The following is a 23,514-nucleotide window of genomic DNA, read 5'->3' on the forward strand; positions in this document are numbered from 1 at the left end:
GGCACATGACATTGCCCCAACCTACGTAGTCACTTTGGGGAAGCAGAGGAGGAGGCAACCAGGATGCTTCGATGAGACCCGCCACCCCCCGCAACAAGGCATCATCATGGTGTCATATGACAAACGCTTGAGTAACTGACTTAATGCTCCTATCGAGCATAATTTGTGAGTAAAAAAGTTAATAAATCTTTTGAAAACCAAAGCAAGCTACAGTTTGTTCAAGTAATCTTTCCATGGTGAATTTGTACATCGATATAAACAATCCTCTCACATATCCCACACAAAATAGGCCCAAATTGAGACAAACGCATGGGGGAAACCTGCTTTTGTCTCTTAGTGTTACAGAAAAACACGTAGAATAGAGTCAACTAGCAAATTATTCTAAAGCCACCTCAGCTCCAAAACCATGGTAGGCTTTATGGCATTGTAGGAGTCATGATCCCAAAGCTTCTAAACACATTGTTTTATGACTGTGTACCCTACCTACTTTGTCCTGGAACTCTGGTTCTGATAAAGAACATCCGGATTTCTGATATGGGGGTTCAGCTTCATCAAATCTTTCAATTTTTCCCCGCTGCCAAGTAGTTGGGCGGATATGCTCCACAGAGAGTCACCTTGCTTGACTTTACTTTTGCCTAAAGTTGATCCCGTAGTCACCTTCGGCTTTGACATCCCATTGGTGATAAGCCACCGAGTAGCTGCCCGTAACTCCCTCTGGCTTCCCCATCCTGGTCTTCTATTGTCCTGAGATGCCTTCACACCAGCCATGTGTACTCCTGTTATCTTGAACTGTGACTCAGTTTGGCTATCTGTTTCTCCTGCCCCACTGGCCTTTGGTACTGTCGGTATCATGACCCGTTCTGCCTGTACGAATGCTATCATAGGGACACCAATAGCCTCGTAACTCCTGAAAGCATCACGAAGTTGAACAAGCATTGCTATGGTCAGTGTATTTCCCATGCACCCAAATTGGGCGCCCTTGGTATTGGGGTCCGACCTCTTCCTTTCACCATCATGAACTGCATGATGAGCAGCCATGATTGCCAATGTGTCCTTACTGTTTTCAGCTTCGTTATACAATCCTGCATCCAGAAGCATCCATTCATCTAAAGTAATCGCCATGTCCATCAGACCCTTCCCACCACCAGCAGTTTGAGCTGGGACTTTGGCTCCCTTCAGCAAATGCACCCCTGTTACACCCTTCAATGTTCCTGCGTTACCCTGCCTCCACCCATCCTCCCCACCACCTTGAACTTCCATTGAGAAGGCATTTAAAGCATATGGCGCTTCTTCTTCTGTCATGCCTGCTTGAATCTTCAAGCCATCCATAGCTAAGGCTTCAACTTGCTGCATTGCCATGGGAGCTAGATTTTCCAGAGAAATGTATGCATCCTTGTTATCACTGGTAAGTGAACCAAGCTGTTGACTGGTCTTTGCAGATTCTTTTGTGACAGGCTTGAGCCTAAAGGAAGCCCCCAATGCACCCCTACACATCCAAAAAGGGAAAGAAGATAGGTTTTCAGACATAAAGAACTGCAGCATGGATGCATCAATCACACAAAAGTCTACCCTAACTTATACAGACTCATAACAAACTCACTTCCTCAGATCACAAAGGACCGCCATATTGCCACCACCATGACAGTCATAGAGCCTTAGAAGGGAGGAAGGAGAAGAAGAGGGGAATGAGAAGGAAGGAGAGGAGAGGAGGAGAAGGAAGGGGAAGGAGAGGGCCCATGGGCAATCAAGTTTCTACTAAATAAGGATCTACTCAAGGGGACAGAAAGAGTTTTTTTTTTTGGTGGGTTTCAAGGTTTTTAGAATCAAAACAACAAAACGCGTTTTTTTGTGACTAGGAGAAAAACACTTGCACTCCGACCTCAAAATGAGGGCGAGGGGGCCTCTTTAAAAGGCCATTCCCTAGCTACGATTGACCAAAGTCTTCCCACCCTGTCTCAATGGCTAAATAGCTGCCCATCTTTGGCCGCCAAGTCCAGCGCAGTTGTGCCCATTCTGCTGTTGCCTACCTGACTAGTGCTCCAGCTATAAATGTGCCACAAGCAACATGCTGTGAGAGCAACTACAGATTGACGCTGCCCATTCTCGCATAGCTATTGCTCCACCTATAAATGTTAAATCTCACAACAAGAAGTAGAAGGCAGCTAGAGAGAGATTGGAGGAGTTATTTTCTGCATAACCAAGGTAAAAAATAGTGGATTGGGGCGGGAGAAGAATTGAGTACTGCATTGTTGCAGCAAGATGGATGAAAATGTAGCTAAGAGGCTAATCGAAATGAAGCTAGGGGTTTTAAAAAGGTACAAAAAAATGTCTTTGTTGCAATGAGTTGGATATCAATGCTTCTCCCTCATCTTGTATTGTCCACGCACTGATTCCTTCATGTTTGTACAGCCCCCATTATGAGTAACAGCCATGGTTGAGCAGCCGGTCACCCAGCATTCCTGTATTTAAGGGGATGGTGACCTGAGGCAGATGATTTAAAGATGGCTACATACTACAAAAGACCATTATCCCATAACCATCCACACTTGAAGCAGGTAGACTTTACTCTTGGACACCTTGTCCTAACCTTGAGGGACCCAAATGGAGCCCAAGATGAGTTCAGATGGCTGTGGGAGATGGGAAAACTTTGTAGCAGTTTCTAGTACATGTTTATGGTCCAATTCTACACCATGGACACGGTCATGTCATGGCCGTCCCACATATACATGCCAACCCCTTCTCTACACAGTTCATCAGTCATCACTACGAGATTACTTCCTAGCTTCTACTAAAATAGTGCCTCCCCCTCAATAGTTCCAAATCAGCCACCATCAAAGCTCCCTTCACAAGAGCACACATGGGTAGTGTTGCCACTATTGTATAACATCAGGAATATAGTATTATTCTGTGTCTGTTACTGTGCAATTTGGTTTTGTGCTCCGAAAAGATCCTACCTTTTGTGAGTGTTTTCTTGCATACACCGCACGTTGTATCCTCTTACATGGTATCAAGTCTCTCGCTCAGCACAAAATTTATTTGCTAGTTGCTGTCTAACATTTCCTTAGGAGAAATGGCATCTTCCACAAGACCACACCCACCACCATTCAGTGTTGATGGAAAGCTTAACAACACTAATTATCCTCTTTCGAAGTTTAAGCTCAAGGCTATCTTGTCCTCCTATGAGCTTTGGGACACTGTCATTGGTATTGATGTTCACCCCTCACTGACAAGGGATGCAGATGCTCTCTGTGTCACTGTCACTACTGTAGAAGATAGTGTGTTGACGATGGTTCACTATGTTTCCACAACTATGGAAGTATGAGCTACACTACAGAGCTAGTATGAGACCTCGAATCCCTCAAGGATTCAAAATCTCAATCAATTCAACAAGAAAAGCTGAATGAAGGTGAAGCTGTGGAGGTGTTCCTCACCATAATCAAATATCTCCATGACCAGATGCCTACAATCTTCTCTCCCAGATCCGCTCGTCATTGTCTAAGGGTATTGCAGCCTAAATATAATAGTTTAATTACATCTTTAAATGTTAGTGTCAAACCTACTCCTCTCGCATTTGAGATGATTATCTCATTACTTCAAGATGAGGAGATGCTGATGCAGAGTTGCAATGGTGGCGACCACACTTTCTCCACTAACACAGAAAAAGAGTAAGGATTCTAACCTCTCAAATCAGAACAAAAAGGCTAAATGCTTTTTCTATAACAAGAAAGAACGCATAGCCAAAGAATGCAAGAAAGAGGGGGCAATTGCCAAAAACGACACTCTCAAGACCAAGGAAGAATCTAGTCATGCTGCAAAAAAAGAGTTCTTAGTTGTCATTGAAGAAAATGAGATAGCTAATGTTGCAGCACATGATGATTCTTGGATCATCAATAGTGGGGCTTCTAGACACATGACCAATCGTAAGGATTAGTATTCTTCCCTAGAGCATGACTAATCGTAAGGATTAGATATCATTGTCACATGCGAAAGTTCTGGGAGTCTTCTTTCAGCCCCAAACACCATCCCGGAACATGTTTGATGCACAACGCATACAGAAGATAGAGAAGAGAGAGAGAGAGAGCTAAGTATTCAGTATATTCATAATGTACAGAAAGGTGTACAAGTCTTGCTATGGCTGCCTTCAAAAGGTGGACTTCACCTAGTCTAATCCTACATCTAGGACAGCCCATGGAAGGACTAAATGCCCAAAACGATGAGCAACAATTGCCTTAAATAGGCTTTGAAAAACCTACTGGACTAGCTGACCTGCTGTCGGCCAGGTCCATAACAAATTCACGCCAACTTGCTGCAGCCGACTAGTCTTACCCCCTTTCAAGCACTAGCCGACAGCCTCATACATCCTCCACTAGACTTTCCCTGCCCACACTAGCAATGTATGCTCCAAAATATGGTTCTAAGCATGTCCTTTTATCTGTTGCCCCTCAAGGGTCAGCCCTGGTACCAGCCTGCACATGTCTTGCACATGACACCCCCCTCTGCTAAACTTGATGACAGGATTCCAAATTCTATTCTTGGATGACTGTCATTATCCCATTGTCCATCCTTGGATTCCCAAACCTATCATCCTTCCCTTCTTGGCAACCTTTTCACTGGAAACCCTGCCCAGTCTCCAAACCCACTCCAACCCTCATGAAGATCTGTGCATATGTTCCATCCTGTCCCCTTTCCCTTCATGCCCTGTCCCTGAACACTTTCTCTGGTCTTCTTTTCGTGAGTATTGAGTCTAGCACTCTCACTCCCCCCTTGGAGGATCCTCCTCCCTTGGACCCGTTGCTTGAAAGCCTTTCCTGGTGTGCCCCAAGTGGCACCCAACTCACAAGACTGCCATTCCCCTTGGGTCTTGTGGAACACCACCAACTAACCTCTTGTAAACTTCTTCCATGTACAAAAAGGTGTATAAGTCTTGCAGCCAGGCTACCTTCAAAAGGTGGACTTCACCTAGTCTAATCCTTCAGCCCATGGAAGGACTGAATGCCCAAAACGATGAGCAACAATTGCCTTAAATAGGCTTTGGAAAACCTTGTAGACTGGCCGACAGTAGGTCGGCCAGTCCTAGACAAATTCATGCCAGCTTGCTACAGCCGACTGGTCTTAGTCCCTTTCATGCGTTGGCCAATACCTCATAAATCCTCCACTAGACTTTCCCTGCCCACACCAGCAATGTATGCTCCAAATCTGGTTCTGAGCATGTCTTTTTATCTGTTGGCCCTCAAGGGTCAGCCATGGGATCAGCCTCCACATGTCTTGCACATGACAATCATGGTGGCAGTGGACAACAATGCAAAATGCCCAATCAAAGGGTCAGGTACTATTTTACTCATGTCTAAAGAAGGCTGTGCAGAAAGTCTTTCAAATGTTCTTGAAGTTCGAGATACGAAGAGGAACCTTCTTTTTGTCTCGACCATCACAAACCGTGACTTGCGAGTTCACGTACATAAGTATGGGATAGTCATCTTGACAGAGATGAACAAGGTCATTGGAAAGACCATTCCGAGGAACAACTTGTTCGAGCTCTTGGCATTTACAGTCCATGCCATTTTGGATGGCAACAAACTATGGCATGAGAGATATGGACATTGCAATATGCAAACTCTTTCAAAGATACAAAAAGGTAAGCTAGTTGAGCATTTGCCACCAGTTTCTGACAGTCCGGATATATGTGAAGCTTGCATGATACATTAGTAGCACTGAAAATCTATAATTTTTTTGCCAAGGCTCCTCTTCACTGTTGGAAATCAAGTGGGGGCCAAGTCTAGGAGATCACCCATCCCAATTGTGTTCACGCCAATGCGTACTTTTTTTTTTCCGAGAAAAGATCCTTTCATTAGTTATAAAAAAAGCCCACTGGGCTACAAAACCCCTCTCCTGCTCTTAAGAAGGTAGAGCAGAGATCCAATCAAGGCAGCTAGGGAGACTTTCCCTAGGTGCAGAAAAGTACAAATAAAAGTACAAATAGCTAAGAGGCTATATCATACAATAGGAGGGGGGGAAATCCAAACAGGTGGCCTGTAGTGCCAGCGGGGGTACCCGCGTGTAGAGTATAGAAAGGCCGCTGCGCCAAGTGGTGTGGAAGGCCTGGTGCCGCAAGATCGCTCGATCCGAGTCACCCCGGATGCGGTCATACTGTCCTCGCAGGGTGTGAATCAACTCTTGCCAAAGAGCCCGAACAGTCTTTGCTGGTGGCTCCAGTCTCCCCTCAAAGGCCCTGAAACAACAGGCTCTCCAGGTGAACCATATGGTGAGGCTGCTGAGGAGCTCCCATCGTATATCCCTCTCCTGTGTCCAGCTGCTGTTGAGAAATCCGGTGAAGGAACAAGGCGAGGCTGGCCCCCAATGAATCTGATGGCGTGGCTGTCTTGCTCCGTCTCGTATCCCAGAGCTGGCCCTGACGAAGTCGACCAAGCAGCGGCTCCCCACGTATACATGCCCTCTAGAGAGAGGGGGGCCAAAATGCGCAGCATCCTCAGCCAAATCTGTTGCGCCTGTGGACAGTCCCATAGGCAATGTCTCTGTGTCTCCAATGGGTGGCCGCATCGGACGCAAGCCGGCGGAAGGCCACTGTAGACAAGCCAGGTGCCAACTGCAGAGCCCCTGTGGGCAACCAGCCACTGGAGAGCCGAGATCCTGCGTGCCTGCCTGCTAGCCCAGAGCCTGGTCCAAAAATCCTCCAGGAACTCCTGTGAGAGTCCCTGTAGCCGCCAGTGCTCCGATGCAGCTGGAAAGACCGTCCTCCTCGCAGTCAAAATATGCCTCCCCAAACGAACAGTGTACTGGAAAAAGGTGATCTCTGTGGCCTCAAGGGACGCATAAGGATCATGCCACTCGTACTCGCCAGGGTCCCACTGGAGCCGGGCCAAAAGGGGCGCGCAGCATATGCCCATATGCGCCAATCAGAGTCCACATCTGCAGGGTCTGGATCAATATGCCACTTCCGAGAAGCGGCGGCCACTACCCGTATCCTCTGAAAGATGCACTCTACAACCAAAGGCGACTCTGCCTCCACTCTCTGAAGTCTACCCTCATCCTGTATCTCATAGTAGAGGCATCTACCATCCTCAGTGCAAGCTCTGACAGCAATCAGGATCTCCAATTGTGTAAAGGCTCCCATCCACCGTGGGGCCGCTGGCTCGAAAGGCGTGAACCACTCCTCAGTGATGAGTGCCTCCTGAATGTCATCCCTCATAATCAGCCCCCCTCTGAAGTGACAGCCTCTCCGCCTGGATCTCCTCCGGGAGACTGCAAAAGGCCTGCCAATCTCCAAAACTGCGCGCTGGGCCTGCCGCCAATGGTCCCCAGGCTAGACGAGGCCGAGAACCCAACATATGACCCTGCTCTGTGCGTACCGCGGGGATCCAGATGAGCGGCTGTCTAGCCCGCTCCTCATCACAAGTGGGAGGTCTCTGAGAAAGCCCCGGTCTCAGCAACTCCCAAGCTCGCAAGATACTCAAGGCAAATCTGTCCTCCCATCCTCTACTGAGGCCTGTCCTCCTCATCTCTGTGAAGATCCACCGAATCTCTAGTGCCCAAGTGCCCCCTGCTGGGAGAGCTCTAGCCTGCAGCCCGCTGAAAAAGAAGCTCCTTCCAAGGCTCATCGCCTGGAAGCAGCCCCCGAACAATAAGCTTCCCCAACAAGGCTCTACTCTGATCAGCTGGATCTATAATGCCCAAGCCCCCCTGGGCCAGCGGAAGAGTAATAACTGCCCAAGCAACCTTAGCCCGGGCCGGCTGACCATCCCGCCCAGACCAAAGAAAGTTCCTGATCAGCCTCTGTACCTGGCTGATGCAAGAGCTCGAGAAAATCCAGCAAGACGTGATATACCACATAGTCGCTAAAAGCACCTGATTTGTCACCACCACCCTCCCAGCCAAGGATAGCTGAGCTGTACTCCAATATAAAAGCTTCTTCCGAATGCTCAGAAGAAGTGGGGCGATCTGCTGCTCAGGTGACAAATCAAGTCCAATCTAGCATCCCAGATACCGCACTGCTGTGCCAGGAGGAATCCATCTAAAACCCGGGTCTGGGCTCCATGCTGGAGCGGGAACGCTACTGATCCAAAAAGCCACTGTCTTGCGCCAATTGATCAATGCTCCCGAAGCCACACCAAAAACCTGTGGCTGCTCTGCCCTCTGTAGATTGGCCTCCTGGCCATGCAGAAACAATCCCGTGTCATCAGCAAGCTCAGAATCGAGCAGGTTCTCTCCCCGGACTGGAAGCTGGAGTCCTCTCAAACCAACCTCCTCTGCTATCAGATACATGCTCATAGCCTCTGCAAAGAAAAGAAAAAGGAACAGGGCGAGAGGGCATCCCTGACGAACTAATCTAGTCAACTCAAAACTCGGCCCCCGTCCTCTTGCCATCAACACCTGGCTACAAGCTGTGGAATATAGAGCCGCCACTCCTCGAATCCAGTCTGGCTCAAAACCCAGGCGAAGCATAGTGCCCTCTAGAAAACCCCAATCGACTCTATCGTATGCCTTCTCAAAATCGAGAAGCATAACGACCAAGTCCTCACCACCAAGAAATCTAGCTCGGGCCGTCGCCTCCCAGAAGGTGAAAATGTTGTCAAGGATACTGCGCTCCTTGGCGAATCCTGTCTGGGTAGCATGAATCAAATCCCCAAGGAAGGGCTGGATCCTCAAACTCAAGGCCTTTGCTAGGACCTTGTAGACAGTATTGAGGATCGTAATAGGCCTCCAATGCCGAATATCATCTAACACTCCCTCCCCCTTGGGGATAAGAAAGATCAAGCCCTCTGAAAAACTCTGTGGCATCACCCCAGTGTCAAAAACATACTGAAAACCCCTGCGGAGGCCTGGCCCCAAAAGGTCCCAATAGCGCATAAAAAAGGCAAGCGTCAATCAGTCCTCCCCAGGGCAACTATGACGCAGAAGAACCCTCAAAGCCTCAACAAGCTCATCCTCTGAAAGGGGCTCACCCAAAACTGTGTGCATACGATCTGTGACCCTCCTTTGCACATGGGCCCACACAGTCTGTCTGCAAGCATCACGTGCCTCCGTGGTGGCTGGCTCCGCAGAAAGCAAATCTCTATAGAACTCAGTGGCAATAGCTCTAATCTCCCCGGGCTCAGTGGCTAACGATCCGTCCTGCCTCCTGAGCTGGCGTACTCCTGCTCGAGCATGGCGGTGTCCGGTGATCTCAAAAAACTCCCCAGTCACTCTATCACCAAGCTGCGTCCACTGAGAGGCCTGGCGATGATAGTAGAACTTGTGTCTCTGCTCCTCTGCCTCTCTAACCTCCTAGCGTGCCTGGCTCAGCTGGGACGCCACCCACTCACATGTAGGCTGCTACTCCTGACGACGCTGGAGCGAAGCAAGGCTACGTCTCAAGTGACGCTCCCGCTCTCGTGTCTCTCCCAGCCGTGTCAAGGCTGTAGCTTGCAAAAAAGAGCTGAGCTCGATGAGTCCCTAGGCACACTGGCCTGCTGCATCCAGGTCAGAGCTCTGGCTGTCAATATCCTCTCAATGTCCTCAAAAAGACTGGGGTCTGTAAGTATCCTCTCTGGGATCCTCAACTGCAAGCTGGTCTCCCGTGTCCTCTCCTCAAGTGTCAAAATAACTAGCGCATGGTCTGAAAAAGAGGTGCCAGCGAGAATGCCAATGGAGCCACCACACTCCCCGAACCTGTCGCCCACATAGAAGCGATCAATCCGTGATAGATTAGTCCCTCCCTGCGGCGATCCGACCGAGAAAAACTAAGACTGTCCTGAGAACGGGAGAAAGCCTCATGCTGCCATGCATCAGTGATCCGCAGTGTCATACAAAATCGCTCCCAAGCTGCAAGCTCCGTGCCGTGCACTGTAACATGACTGCCTCCCACCCTATCGGCCGAGTCCTCAAGCATGTTAAGGTCTCCCCCGACACACCAATGTGCGGCCTCGAGCAATGCATCTGTAACAAGGGTCCAGAACTCTGCTCTGGCACTAGCATGATTGGGCGCATAGACATTGAGCACACCAAAATGCTCATCATGCATCCTCAGAATAACATACTGCGCTCTACAAGGCACAATGACCCCGCGATCCACAATGGCCTGCCGCCATACATCCGCAATGACCATACATACTCCTCCCTGCCCACCCAAGGGGCCAAAACCTGCAGACCAAAATGTGTCCCATCTACCAGACATCACCGAACCATATCTCCGAATCCTGCTCACTCAAATGGTGCTCCTGCATCATCAGAATATCAATACTGCCCCCAACCAGGCATCTCTGAAGCTCCTGCCTCAAACAACCAGGATAACGTACATAGTGTGCGCCGCCAAGGCCCTGTACATTCCATGAGATGATCCTCATGGATGACCTGCTGAGGTGGAGACTGTTTCAGCCATACGGCAGGCCTTCGCATGGGGTCTCCTCCTGGAGGGGAGAAAAGTTGTTCCTCACTGGAACCCAATGATGCTGAGGCTGTGTCTGCTGCTACGTCGGTCTCTGGGCATGCTACTATGGCTGTCTCCCTCTACGGCGCCCTTGTCCAAGCTGCCAATCAGAGGTCTCTGTGGGCTGAGCGGAAGATACTCGCGGCGAAGTCCAGGAAAGCAAACTGGGACATGGAATAGGCGCTCTCCCTGCTCGGCCGCTGCTGGGTTGAAACCATGCTGCCAATGTCTGAAAAAGGCCTGAGCGTCCCTGATGTCAAGGGGACTCATGGCTAGGACCTGGGCCACGCTCTGGGCTGTCTCGAACTCAATCTGGTAGTGTCCGCGGCCCAGTAACTGAACGTCCAGGATCTTGCCCACATCTGCAAGAAGGCGGGCCTGGAGAAGATCCCGGATCTCCCCTCTGCTGGGGCGAGTGCCAACTATACGGCAAATGGTGGAATGTGCCTGGAGGCGTTCCACCTCTGCGGCGAGGCTCGCTTCCTCTTCTGGCGAAAGAGAAAGCCTGATGGGGGTATCCTCAGGGGCGGGCGAGGGGACTGCGGAAGAGTCCCTCTGAGGTGGGGCGGGAGGAACCTCCATCAGCTGAGTCGAGGGCGAAGCGAAGACGGAGGGTCCTGCAAGACGGAGGGTCCTGCAAGAACCAAGCTGCACGAAAAAGCGGAGCGGGGAGGGGAAGAGGGGGAAGGGCGGAAGACAAAGGGGGAGGGGCGGAAGACAGAGGCGAGAAACGGGCAGCGGGGAGTGAAAAGGGGGCGGGAAAAGCGCGAAAGGGGGGCGGGGGCAAGCAGGGGGCGGGACGCGGAGGAAGGGGGGAGCGGGGGGCGCAAAGGAGACGAGGGCAGGCGGGCAAGGGCGATGGGCGCGAAAGGGGGGGGGGGGGGGCGGGCGGCGCGAAGAGCACAAGGGCGCGGAGGGGGGGGTGCGAGCAGGCGGGGAGAGGCGAAGGCTCGAAGGCGGGGAGGGGGGGTGCGAGCAGGTGGGGAAGGGCGAAGGCAGCTCGAGCGGGGGGGGGGGGGGGGGGGCGAAAGCTTCAGCGAGACCCAATACGCCAACGCGCACTTAACTGGAGGTTTCCACAAATTAGTCTAACCATCTAGACCCCAAAACCTTAAGGTAATGAAGCACCTCTGCTCTATCCATTTCGTGGAAATCTCCTAGTGCTACGCTTTGGCACCACTTTTCTCAACACCCCCCCTCCCTTGGTGCCAACTTGTCCACTTTTCCTTAGCTCAAAGGTTGAACTTGTCCATGTTTTTGGCTCAAAGACTCAACTTGGCTACTCTTTAGTGGCTCAAAGGTTACACTTCAACGCATGGCTCTGATAACATGTTGGAAATTGGGTGGGGGACCAATCCCGGGAGGTCACCCATCCAAGTTGTGTTCACACCGATGATCAGAGGTTTCCACAAAGTGGTCTAGCCATCCAAACCCCAAAACCTTAAGGCGATGAAGGACCTCTGATCTATCAATTTTGTGGAAATCTCATAGTGCTACACTTTGGCACCACTTTCTCAACATTCACCTCGTACACGTTGATCTCTATGAAAAGATGAGTCCATTTGCACTTGGAAGGTTCTTCCTATTTTTCACATTGATTGATGATAACAGTATAAGGATTTGGGTGTATTTTCTTGAGAAGAAGTCTCTCGCTTTTGGAAGATTTAAGAAATGGCTAGCATTGGTTCAAACTAAGGCAGGAACCAGATCGAAGCAGTTTAGGACAAACCGAGAAGAACTCATGTTTGATAAGTTCTTAGGTTTCTACAACAAAGAGGTATAAAGTGGCAACAAAGTGCGGGCAGGGAAGCTGGGGATGCCCAAATTTATTTATGGAAAGTTCCAAAAGCACACAAGAAGTATGAAAACAACCTATGATGGCTGGAATTTCCTGCACGATGGTTGATTTGCTCCCTTGAGGCCTCTTCTTGCATCATTTCACCACCTAGCATGCCCCTTGGGCTGAATCGTCACATTCCTTCAAGCCGCCTCTTCACTCCAAACCCACAATTTTTTACAACAAAAAAACTACATTAAAATTTGAAACGCTAAAGGTTTATACCCCTTTCATAAAAATGCCACATCATCACGCTTAATGCACAAAAAAAAAAACGTGACGATTTCCAACAAAGGAAGCCAACGATCAGCCCTTGCTCTGCAAAATCAACAACAACCAGCAAAAATCAGCTTGTAGAAGAAAAATGACCTCTCCCTCGCAACGATTTGTTCAAGCCTGTACCTAATCATGATGCACCTAATCATGATGCACTGATTCCATTGCAAATTTTCTGTTGCATGCACAGAAGCCTTACTGTACTGATCCACAGCCCTAAGCACACTTAAGAACATTGATGCTAATTAACTTGAGATTAAGACACAGAGGAGAGAGAAGAAGAGAGAGATTAGGTGTCAGGTTTTCTTTATTCATATGGTACAAAAAGGTGGCTTATGCTTGTACATGGCTGAGGCTTGTGGTCCATAAGGGTTGACCCATAGCCCTTCTACATGATGCTTTACTGATCCTATGAAATGAATGATGACTGAATGACTGAATTAATGACTTGTACTTTGCTGAAAATGATCTGATGCTTATATACTATGCTGAGGCTGCAGTCGGCCTGTTTTGTGGGACCATAATTCAAGATTAAATCCCTTTAATGATGCGTTTTCTTATTCCTTAGCCCACACCTACTGGCATGCAGTCGGGGAGCCTAGCCGCCTGCTGCATGAGGGTCTGCTGCCAGCCGACAGGGTGTTGGTTGCCAGCCGACAGCCCTTCATGCCTTCCCACTAATGTAGATGCTGAAGCTAATGATGGTATGCTGCGGACGATGATGATGAGATGATGGTGCTGATGCTGTAGATAATGGTGATGGTGATGGTGATGGTGATGATCATGACTTTAATGTTGCTACTGATGATACACTATATGCTTATCTTTATTGCTGCACTAATCAAGGATTAAGCTAGTTCATGCTGAAGATTAGCCATGGCATGGGCATGCACGTGACATTTTTAGCCAACTATCTCGGGTGAAGAGATCCACCTATTGATCAAAATACACATCTCACATCCAAAGGACATGACTATTCATTCAAGAACCACACCCCTACACTAAGGGATGTGCCTCTTCAGTTGTACCTCTTTGGGCCCTATTTAAGAAAGGCCCTTGTCTCAATGCAAACAATCTCAGCTTTCCATCATATATGATTATATCTCATGTTAATGAGCTTTAATATGAGTATTAAATAACTAATTATGCTTAATTAGGTTAGATAAACCTTACATTGTGAGTATTGGTCTTTGACCGACCCTTCAGATGTAAATTTGAATGCCTTTTGTGAGCGGGCAATTTATATGATTGTTGTTCTCTACGTAGATGACCTCACCTTGACAAGGGATCACCATAAAAGATCTAAATGACACAATGGATGCTTAGTGTAGAGTTTTAGATGATTGATCTTGGGCTTATGCATTATTGTTTGAAGATTGAGATCTCGCAAAAGCCAAATAACATTCATCTCTCAACTGAAATACACAGGTGAGATACTCAAGGCATTTGGTATGAACGAATGCAAAGCAGTTGGTATCCCAAATGGAGATTGATTTGAAACTGTCCATTTAGTATGAGTATTAAATAACTAATTATGCTTAATTAGGTTAGATAAACCTTACATTGTGAGTATTGGTCTTTGATGCAACCCTTCAGATGTAAATTTGAATGCCTTTTGTGAGCGGGCAATTTATATGATTGTTGTTCTCTACGTAGATGACCTCACCTTGACAAGGGATCACCATAAAAGATCTCAATGACACAATGGATGCGTAGTGTAGAGTTTTAGATGATTGATCTTGGGCAATTTATATGATTGTTGTTCTCTACGTAGATGACCTCACCTTGACAAGGGATCACCATAAAAGATCTCAATGACACAATGGATGCTTAGTGTAGAGTTTTAGATGATTGATCTTGGGCTTATGCATTTTTGTTTGAAGATTGAGATCTCGCAAAAGCCAAATAACATTTTCATCTCTCAACTGAAATATGCAGGTGAGATACTCAAGGCATTTGGTATGAACGAATGCAAAGCAGTTGGTATCCCAAATGGAGATTGATTTGAAGCTGTCCATCAAAGACACTTCAAACCTTGCAGATGAGACCTTGTACAAAAAGGTAGTTGGTAGTTTTATTTCATACCTTAAGCTTATGAAATAGCTATCTCTTAGGTGACATCAATTCTGTTGCTGGTGCTTTGAGCAAGTTCTCTAATAAGTTGTTAGGTACCTGATGCTAAACCTCAAGATTAATGGCCTAGTCTAGCATGGTTAGGGGAGCCCTTAGATTAGAGAAGCAAGTTGATACAGCTGGCTAAGGTTCATCGTTCATCATTAAGAAATCCATGTATACTACCTATTTAGGACTGGACGGTTATTTATAGCAACAATAGTCACTTATGCAAGACTTTGACATGGAAATAAAGTATGTGAACGATAGTTTAAACCACGTTGCAACAACGATAGTTTAAACCAGGTTGCAGATGCCTTAAGTAGGATTTGGGAGGTGAATCTTTTGAATTTCACCCAGATTAGTGCCGGCTTGTATGATTCCCTGAGAGTGCTATGTCAGACCAATGAGCATTTCAGTCGATGGTGGCAGTAGGTCTAGGCAGGGAGCTCCATAGGTTTAGACTAGGACTCAGGGGTCATACCTCCTGTAACCTATTAATGTGCCTAGTAGCCAGTACTTTATTTGAAACGGGTTGTTCTTCCAAGATGATAGAGTTTGCATATCACATGAAAGATCTAATTCGAATGTCATGACGCTCCTAGAGCAAGACATCCAAGCATACAAAACTTATGATTTGGTAAAACAAATGTTTTACTAGCCTAAGATGAAGACGGATGTCCAGAACTATGTGGTGAAATGTCATCAAAGTGAACATGTTAGGTAAACTAGGCTGAACGCTTTAGCACTGGAGGGTTGTTACATCTTCTAGAGATTCCTTTTAACATATGGGAAAGTATTTCCATGGATTTTATTGTCAGATTACCACAGACCAGCAGAGGGCATGATGGTATCTAGTTAGTGGTAGACATGCTAACAAAGATGGCAAGACTGTGAAAGCAACTGAATTGGCACAACAATTTGTTGAGCAACTTTTCAAATTTATGTTTTGCCTTGTCGTCGCATGCAAAAGAACTACCTATATTAAGAATTGTGCAAAACGCAGAGATGAATAGAGAGAAGAGAGATGTTGCCTCGATATTTACATAGATCCCAGCCTTGTGGCCTCCCAAAACAAATCTCCTATGCCTATGACCTGCCCCAAAATCCTAGGGAACATATTATTACAAAAGGAAATTAACTAGCCTTTTTATAGGCTCCTTAAATACCCCTATTGTCACATGCACCCTGCACTGGAGTGCTATGTGACACTGTCTGACACACTGGCTCTACATCAGTACATGTATACAGTAGGATTACCTTTGCCGTATGTCGTGACCCCATTGTGAGCCCCAGTCTGAGACATGTCAAGCACAAGCTACGTAGGTCAGTCTCCACAACCATAGAGAGTCTGCATGTGTCAGGCCTCTTGCCCGCTTGGAGAATTCATCAGAAAGGTTCATGTAGAAGTCAGCCTTATGCAATAGATCTTGCATCAAAAGCATGTCAGCCCATAAGGAAGCTCTTCATAGGGCATACCTGGGGTTGATGCTTAGCATCATTAGCCACCATAAGCATGCCTATGGGCCAGCCCATGGCCATAGGACTAGTCGGCAACCTGTGTCCAGCCTACAGAAGCCTCCATATTGCAGGTGGCAGCCTACAGGAGCTTCCATCCATGAGTCAGCCAACATAAACATCTTTCAGCAGCAAGTCATGAAGCATCTGCCACAGTCAGCCAAACATAAGGGACAGCAATAGAAGGATGTGCAGCATTCAATGCTGTTAAAAAGGCAATTTTTTTGTCCATAAAAACAGGCCGACAGCAACTGTGTGAACCGACCAGCAGAAAAATATCATATATAAGCAGTCGCCTAGTTCTCAGCAAAAATCATCATTCAGAAAATCATCTACAAGCAAACAAGAGCAGTATGTGTGCCTAGAGCCCTCTAGCCTTGTGCATACATTCAGCAAAGCAGCACTTTAGTGTGCTACGGTTCCCAAGGCCTCCACGAAGAGTATTCTTCAGCATTCAGCCAGCATATGTGCATCCCTCAGTTTTGGGTAATAGTGGTCATTGAAGAGCTATTCAAATGAGCTTGGACAGCATACAGTTCAGCCTGTGTTCGGTCTACTTCATCCTTGCAAACCTCAGTCATGTTTCATACTCATTGTACACAGTTCTCCAAAGAAATATAGGCAAATACTCCTGCTTGCAGGGGGGTGCCTTTCAAGGGGTAATTGGGGCCCAATACTGTGTCAACTATCTATCTTCTCTCTCTCTCACTCTTCTCTTCTCTCTCAAAGTGGGCAGCTGAAAAGTCAAAAGAGCTCTCAGAATTGGAAAGACTTTTCCTCATCATGGAGAAACAACTGCAAAAAGAAGACGCCAAAAAAGCGGAAGAACGACGGGCCAAAGAAGCTTGACATGAGGATGAACGAAGGGAAGAGCACGCTAAACGCAAGGCTGAAGAAGACCAAAGACGGGCAAACTAAGCTACCCAAGAAAGGCTTGAACGTGACGCTATGCAAATCCAAAACCAGTAGTTGATAGCCACTATGTAGCAGAATGTGCTATCTCTTCTCCCTACCTTGGTGCACCCCGGAGCGAGTTCCTCCACCACCTTAACCACCACCGTCGTATGAGCTCAACCGAACTTTAGTAAGTATGATGGTAAGTGTGATCATGATACAATCATGCAATTCATTCATCAGATTACAGCATATTTTCCATTGGCTAAGCTTTCAGATCCTCAAGATTGAGTCCACCTGGCAGCACCTCACCTTTCGGGGGAAGCAGTCACCTGGTGGCAACATTGGTCGAGTCTCCATGTAGACCCAATCATAGGGGCTCCGCAATATATATGGGACACCTTTGTGTCCGATCTCAAAAAACAGTTTCTACCTCCACAATACATGACCAACCTTGAGGATGAGTTTTACACTCTCCCAAAATGGGTCACCCATACTGACATACTCTAATAAAGTAATCATGTCAGCACAGTAGTTAGGTATATCCGAGGAGGATAAGTTGAAACACTTTATTAGAGGTCTAGATACTAACATTAGATTTACTATCCGTAATTTTGAGCCACAGTTCTATGACAGGGCTCTCACTCTCGCTCAGAATCAAGAAATGATGTTGAAGGGAGGTAAGCCCAAGCAAATCCAGGCTAGCTCCAAACACCACCCAACAGCAGTCATCCACCACCCAATAGTCCTCATCTCACGGGGGGAAGGGAGCTCAGAATAGCAAAGACAATAAGAAAGATTCCCAGAGCACCTCAGGATGCAAGAAGGATAAAAACTTCACGCCTAAGAAAACACCTGAGAAAAAGGCCGAGGGCATCACTAGTGGATATCTCCAGCCAAAAGAGCAAACGTGATATAAGGGAGAGAACAGAAGTTTCTTCTTCCACACCATGGGGCATGGTAAGAAAGACTGTACCAAGTGGCAGGCTGTACAAGCCTCAAAGACCTCTGTCTCCACAGTAGCCACCGCCACAGCTACATCTACACCTCCCGCATCGGGCACCAATGTCATCCAACTCTTACCCACCTTAAACGCAATACCCACAGTGGTATTTAATTATAAGCAGGAGGGTGAGGTTGAGGAGCAAAAGAAAGCTCTCATTCGTGCCTATGGCACCGTGAAGAGACAACAACCCATTGTCCTCTTCGATATGGACAACTCTGAGGATGCCATTTCTCCTCAATTAGCTAAGAAGATGAGTTGTACACTTGTACCCCATCATCTGGATGTGGATGGATTCACACCCGGCCTACGCACTCACATTTCTCATAAGGCTCAATAGTTCTCATTCATGGTTCAAAAGGCCACATTTTAGCGGGACTTCATTGTGTCACCTCTTTTGGGGTGTGATATGATCAATAGTTTAGGGATTCCTAATTGGAGGCAGGACACTTTCACTGGGTCAAAGCACGTATTGGTGGTACCACTATTTCCCCTTTTCGGTGGTACCACTTGTGCAACTTTGGAGGAAATTTCAAGTGGATTTGGTTCTCAAATGTCAATAATAAGGACACATTTAAGTGTGCATGATGGTGTGACGCGGAGTCGGGACAGTTACGATTGGGAGTGGGGGCCTTCACGAGTGCGGACTAGCAGAAACGATTCGTGGCTTGCTCCATTCTATGGTTTAGAGTAGCCGGAGAGGAAAACGAGCCGAAAGCTCCCTCACATTCCTTCCCACCACATTCCCTCTTCCAAGCCAAGCGCAAGCATCCTTTTGGTTGGTTCTCACCACCTTCCTCCCCTCAACACACAACCCGCAGCAAGATGAAGACGACTCCTCGAAAGTCTGTGGCCAAGATTGGAGAGCACGACACTGCAACTGGGAAGACTCCCCCTTGGAAGTCCGTGGGAGGAGAACCGAGCGCATCTGCGAAAACAAAACCACCGCCTTCCCTGCAGGTTGCAACAGACAGCCCGCAACAGGATGAAGACGACTCCTCGCGTAAGTCTATGGCCAAGACTGGAGAAGACCAAACTTCAGCTGGGAACACTCCCCCTCTAAAGTCCGTGGCAAGAGAACCAAGTGCATCTCCGGAAACAAAACCACCGCACCCTCCTACTATATGGATTTAGATGTTCACTAAAGTGGCAAATTACATTGTCAAAATACGCAGCGGAGATGATAACCAAATCTGAGACCACAAGAGCAAGTAGAGTGCAGAAAATAGACAGCACAAGAGAAGGAGAGAGATAGGCGTGTAACTCTTCTCTATACACAAGATCCCACAATGAAAAGATGATACAATGATGTGGGGGCCATGGGGCCATTATATATGGCCCCATAAATGCAGTCGGCCAGTGGAGAAGCAGGCCGCCAGCCTCACGACTGGGTCCCTCCAATCGGCCAGCCAAAAAATCTTCCACGACCCCAACAGAACAAGTCAGCCAGCTCCATATGCGTATGAGTGCAGTCGGCCAGCTTCTGTGTGATCTTCCCAGCATAGGGCAGCCACCCACACCATGGAAAAATGGGGAAAATATACAAGGAGTGAGCAAAAATGAGAAAACACCTATACAGGGCGGGCACACCCACAACAGAGGCCTTGGTGTCTGATAAAGACAGGAGATGATTTCTAACACCCCCTCTCAGCTCCTTGCTCTGAAATCAACCCTAGGGAGCTGGAGTGCCGCCTAAGCGTAGCATGAGGTAGAGACTTCGTGAAGAGGTCTGCCGCATTGTCCTCCGTCAACCAATAAAGTAGCAAGATGTCACCAGCCAAGATCTTCTCACGTACAAAGTGATACTGTATCTCTTTGTGCTTGGTCCGGGCATATGGAAGACCGGGTTCCGAGCAATAGCTATACAACTCTGGTTATCACACTGGATGACTCTGGGCTCCTTCAGTGGAAACCCAATCTCACCTAGCAGCCTCCGCAACCACACAACCTCGCAAGTAGCACCACAAGCAGCCCGGTACTCTGCCTCTGTCGAAGATAGGGCAATAGTTGGCTGCCTCAAACTGCTCCAAGAAACTGCTCCTGCACCGAGGGTAAAACTGTAACCCGAAGTAGATCTCCTCGTGTCTGGATCTCCTCCCCAATCTGAGCCACTCCAACCTTGGAGTCTGACTCCATCCCCTCCTGTGTAAAAGAGTCCTAGATCCTTCGTACTCTGCAGATACCGCAAGATCCGCAATCCTGCGTCCCAATGAGATGTCACGTGCATCCCGCACTTGGATGCCACGTAGACATTTCTGTACAGAAGGTGCAGGACCTGGGATGGTGAACTGGTCCCATGTGAGCCCAGTCCAGGACGAGTCAGCTAGGGATCCATCTCAGTTGTCCGAGGTCAGGTGTGCACTGTCCTGCACATAAAACAGTGCCAGTCCGCGCTGTGAGTCTCCCTCTGGAATGATGTCAGTGACTCTGTGTATCTGGTATGGTACCGGATGCTAGATCACTGAGTAGTTAGTGTTTAGGACAAGGGGCCAGCCCATAGGGCTACCCCAAGTCGTAGTGTGGGCATGGGGATGGTGTGAAACCACCCCCATGAGGGCCAGGAAGGCCCTGGCTGTACCCACCAGCCATGGGTAGGCCATGGGGGGGGCTGTAGGACAGCCCCAGGGGCAGGCCAGGGGTAGCCGACTGCTTATCCAGCTCTTGGAGAGGTTTAAGGCAAGTATGGGGCAGCCCATACAGGCTGCCCAGCCTCCAAAACAGGGGGCATTCAGTGCCCAGCCTCCTAGGCAGCAGGCGCCTAAGTGCCCAGCCCTATTTCCCATGCGTTTAAGTGCCCAGCCAAGCAACAAAGGGATGCGCAGCATTTAATGGTATTTATTGCTGCATTTTCTCAGTCGTGGGACATTTATGGGCTGGCCGACTGCTCATGATTGGGTAGTATAAAAGGAGATGCCCACAATCCCATTCATTCATCTCATTCTCCACCAAGAGCTCAAGCATAAGAGGCTAGACAAAGCCAAGAGGGTGCTAAGCAAAGGGGTGAAGGATTCAGGTCAAGGGCAGGGTATTCCCAGCCAAGAAAAGGTCCAAGATTGCTGTATTTTCTTTCAGATTTCTCATCATTCTAATAAAGCAAATACACCATCCGTGGTGGGGGCCCTACAGAGGGTAATTGGGACCCAATACTGTGTCCTCTTCATCTCTCCCTCTTTCTCTCTATTTTCTGCACATCTCCTTTCAGTTTGTGCGTTAATTTTCCGTCGCGAAAAGAGTGCTGAATTCTGAGTATTGAAGTTACCGATTCTTCTCCGAAGCTTCCGCATATTACAGTGGTATCAAAGGGACTACCCCTTTCCGAGTGACTCCTGTCCCTCGAAGGACGGTTGGTTTTTAGCCTCCGGAAGCCTCCGGAAGTCTCCCACACAGATAGTGGATGGTCAGATTGCGTTCCGGAAAGGAATTGCATTTTCCTACTATGGCGAGCTTCAACGACGAGAGAGACCAAGAACCATGGGACCAGAGTGCACCAGGCAGCCCAGCTAGGGCACCAGGCTTCAGTGTCACAGACATGTTCCAGTAGATGATGCGAGCAATCGCAGAACAGACAGCCAAGTTGGATGAGCAGAAGGCGCAGATCTTGGCTCTGGAGAAGCGTACCCGCTCTCGAGCGTCGCGTTTTCCATCTCCTCCTCCCTCTCCTTCCGTATCCCGGATACCAGATCCTCGACACAGGGACCTCTCGCGGGGGTCACAGCCGCAGCCAAGCTCTTTGCTTGAGTTGCAGATGCATGCATTGGAGATCCATCTCCTCCTCCCTCTACTTCCGTATCCCAGATACCAGATCCTCGACACAGGGACCTCTCGCGGGGTCACAGCCGCAGCTAAGCTCTTTGCTTGAGTTGCAGACGCGTGCATTGGAGATCCGACAACGAGAAGACGAAGCCATGCGACGCGTGGAACACGAGCGTTACCTCAGAGCCTTGGACGCCAGATTGACACCGACGGTGCCCTCGAATCAGGTGCCCTCGAATCATTTTTCCGAGAAAATGAACTTTAGTAAGTATAATGGTAAACTCGATCCCACAACTCTTTATTCATGGTTACATCAATTTGAAGCTTACTTTGCCGCAGTTAGGAAAACAGATACTCACAGAGTGATCTTAGCCAGTTGGTATTTGGAAGGTGAGGCCATTCCTTGGTGGACTTAGTGGGCTCATGCCCACACCAGAGCAGGTATGGCAACTTATGTGTGGGACGAGTTTGTTCGCGACCTTAAGCAGCGGTTTCTACCGCCCCACTACCTTGAGCGACTCGAAGACGAGTTCAAGGGAGCGCGTCAGAACGCGCAACCAGTCCTTCAGTTTGCCAATAGAATTTCGACTTTATGTCTGCAATTAGGCTTATCTGATACGGACAAGAAAGGGCAGTTTTTGTATGGCCTGGACACGCAAATCCAATGGGAGGTGCGTATGTTTAGGCCAGCCACCTTTGAGGACGCACTCTCGCTTGCGCAGAGTGCAAAAATGAAACATAATGGTGGCAAGCCCAAGACTTCCGAGCCGGCTTCTCCCAGGGCTACCGCCTCGGGGGGCAAAAGCCAGAACCAGACGGGGTCTTCCCCAGGACAGAGCCCGGGAGCCTTTGGCTCCAAGCACTCGAACAATGCGTCTAAGCTTACTCCAGACCAAAAAGCGGAGGCAGGCAAGACAGGTGGCAAGTTGAGTGCTGAGGAGCTTTCTCAGTACAAGGAGGAGGGGAGATGTTTCTTTTGTCATACATAGGAACATACTTCTCGGGATTGTCCCAAGAAGCCTCCAAAGCCCGCCGCCGCCGCCTCCACAGCTTCCGTGGTGAGCTCAGCTCCCACACAGACCCCAGCGGCTACCCCTAGTTCTTCAAACCCCGGTGCTTCAGTTGGAGCAATTATTAGCCGGGAGCTCGAAGATAAGCAGAAGGGCGCCCATGACCAGGAGTATGAGCGCAACGAATTGCTCGAGTCCTTTGGCTACATAGGTGGCCAGAGAGTCGTTGTCTTGTTTGACAGCGGTAGCACGGAGGATGTGGTCACGGAACAGACTGCTAGGCGTGCCCATTTCGAGCTGACTTCGGTGGACAAACAGGTTGAGGGTTTTAGCACAGGCATGACAACAAGTGTCAAATATGAAGCTCTAGGTGCTAAGTTAGTGATTCAGGGCATAGAGTTTGTGCGTGACTTTATGGTTGCCCCTCTTGTAGGAGCAGACATAATTTTGGGTATTCAGTGGTTTCACAAGTTTCTTCCTGATGTCAAGTGGGACAAGCACACGTTCCAGATCAATCGGAATGTGTCACACGCCCCGGTGGCCATTAAGTGTGAGCCAGGAATTCCGAACTTTCCGCTCATAAGCCACTTGCAAGCTAAGCGAGCAGTCAGGAAAGGCGCACACTGTGCGATGATTTACATCCAAACAGCCCAGACGGTGGCCAGTGCTTCCGAGAAGTACTCGGTTCTCC

General features: G+C 48.4%; 1 protein-coding gene across 1 annotated transcript in view; it reads right to left on the reverse strand.

The window, feature by feature from the left end:
• Window positions 1–213: 213 nt before the first annotated feature.
• Window positions 214–23,514, reverse strand: part of LOC147635053 (protein PLASTID MOVEMENT IMPAIRED 1-RELATED 1-like) — a 72,964-nt gene continuing 49,663 nt past the window's right edge. Inside the window, exon 3 of the mRNA XM_086804303.1 lies at window positions 214–1,486. Coding sequence (XP_086660429.1) covers window positions 484–1,486 — 1,003 coding nt within the window. The 3' untranslated portion in view covers window positions 214–483. The remainder of the gene's footprint in view (window positions 1,487–23,514) is intronic.

The sequence above is a fragment of the Cibotium barometz genome, chromosome 10 (assembly GCF_041138505.1).
Source record: "Cibotium barometz isolate CiBa-2024 chromosome 10, ASM4113850v1, whole genome shotgun sequence".
In the NCBI taxonomy this organism is placed as follows: Eukaryota; Viridiplantae; Streptophyta; class Polypodiopsida; order Cyatheales; family Cibotiaceae; genus Cibotium; species Cibotium barometz.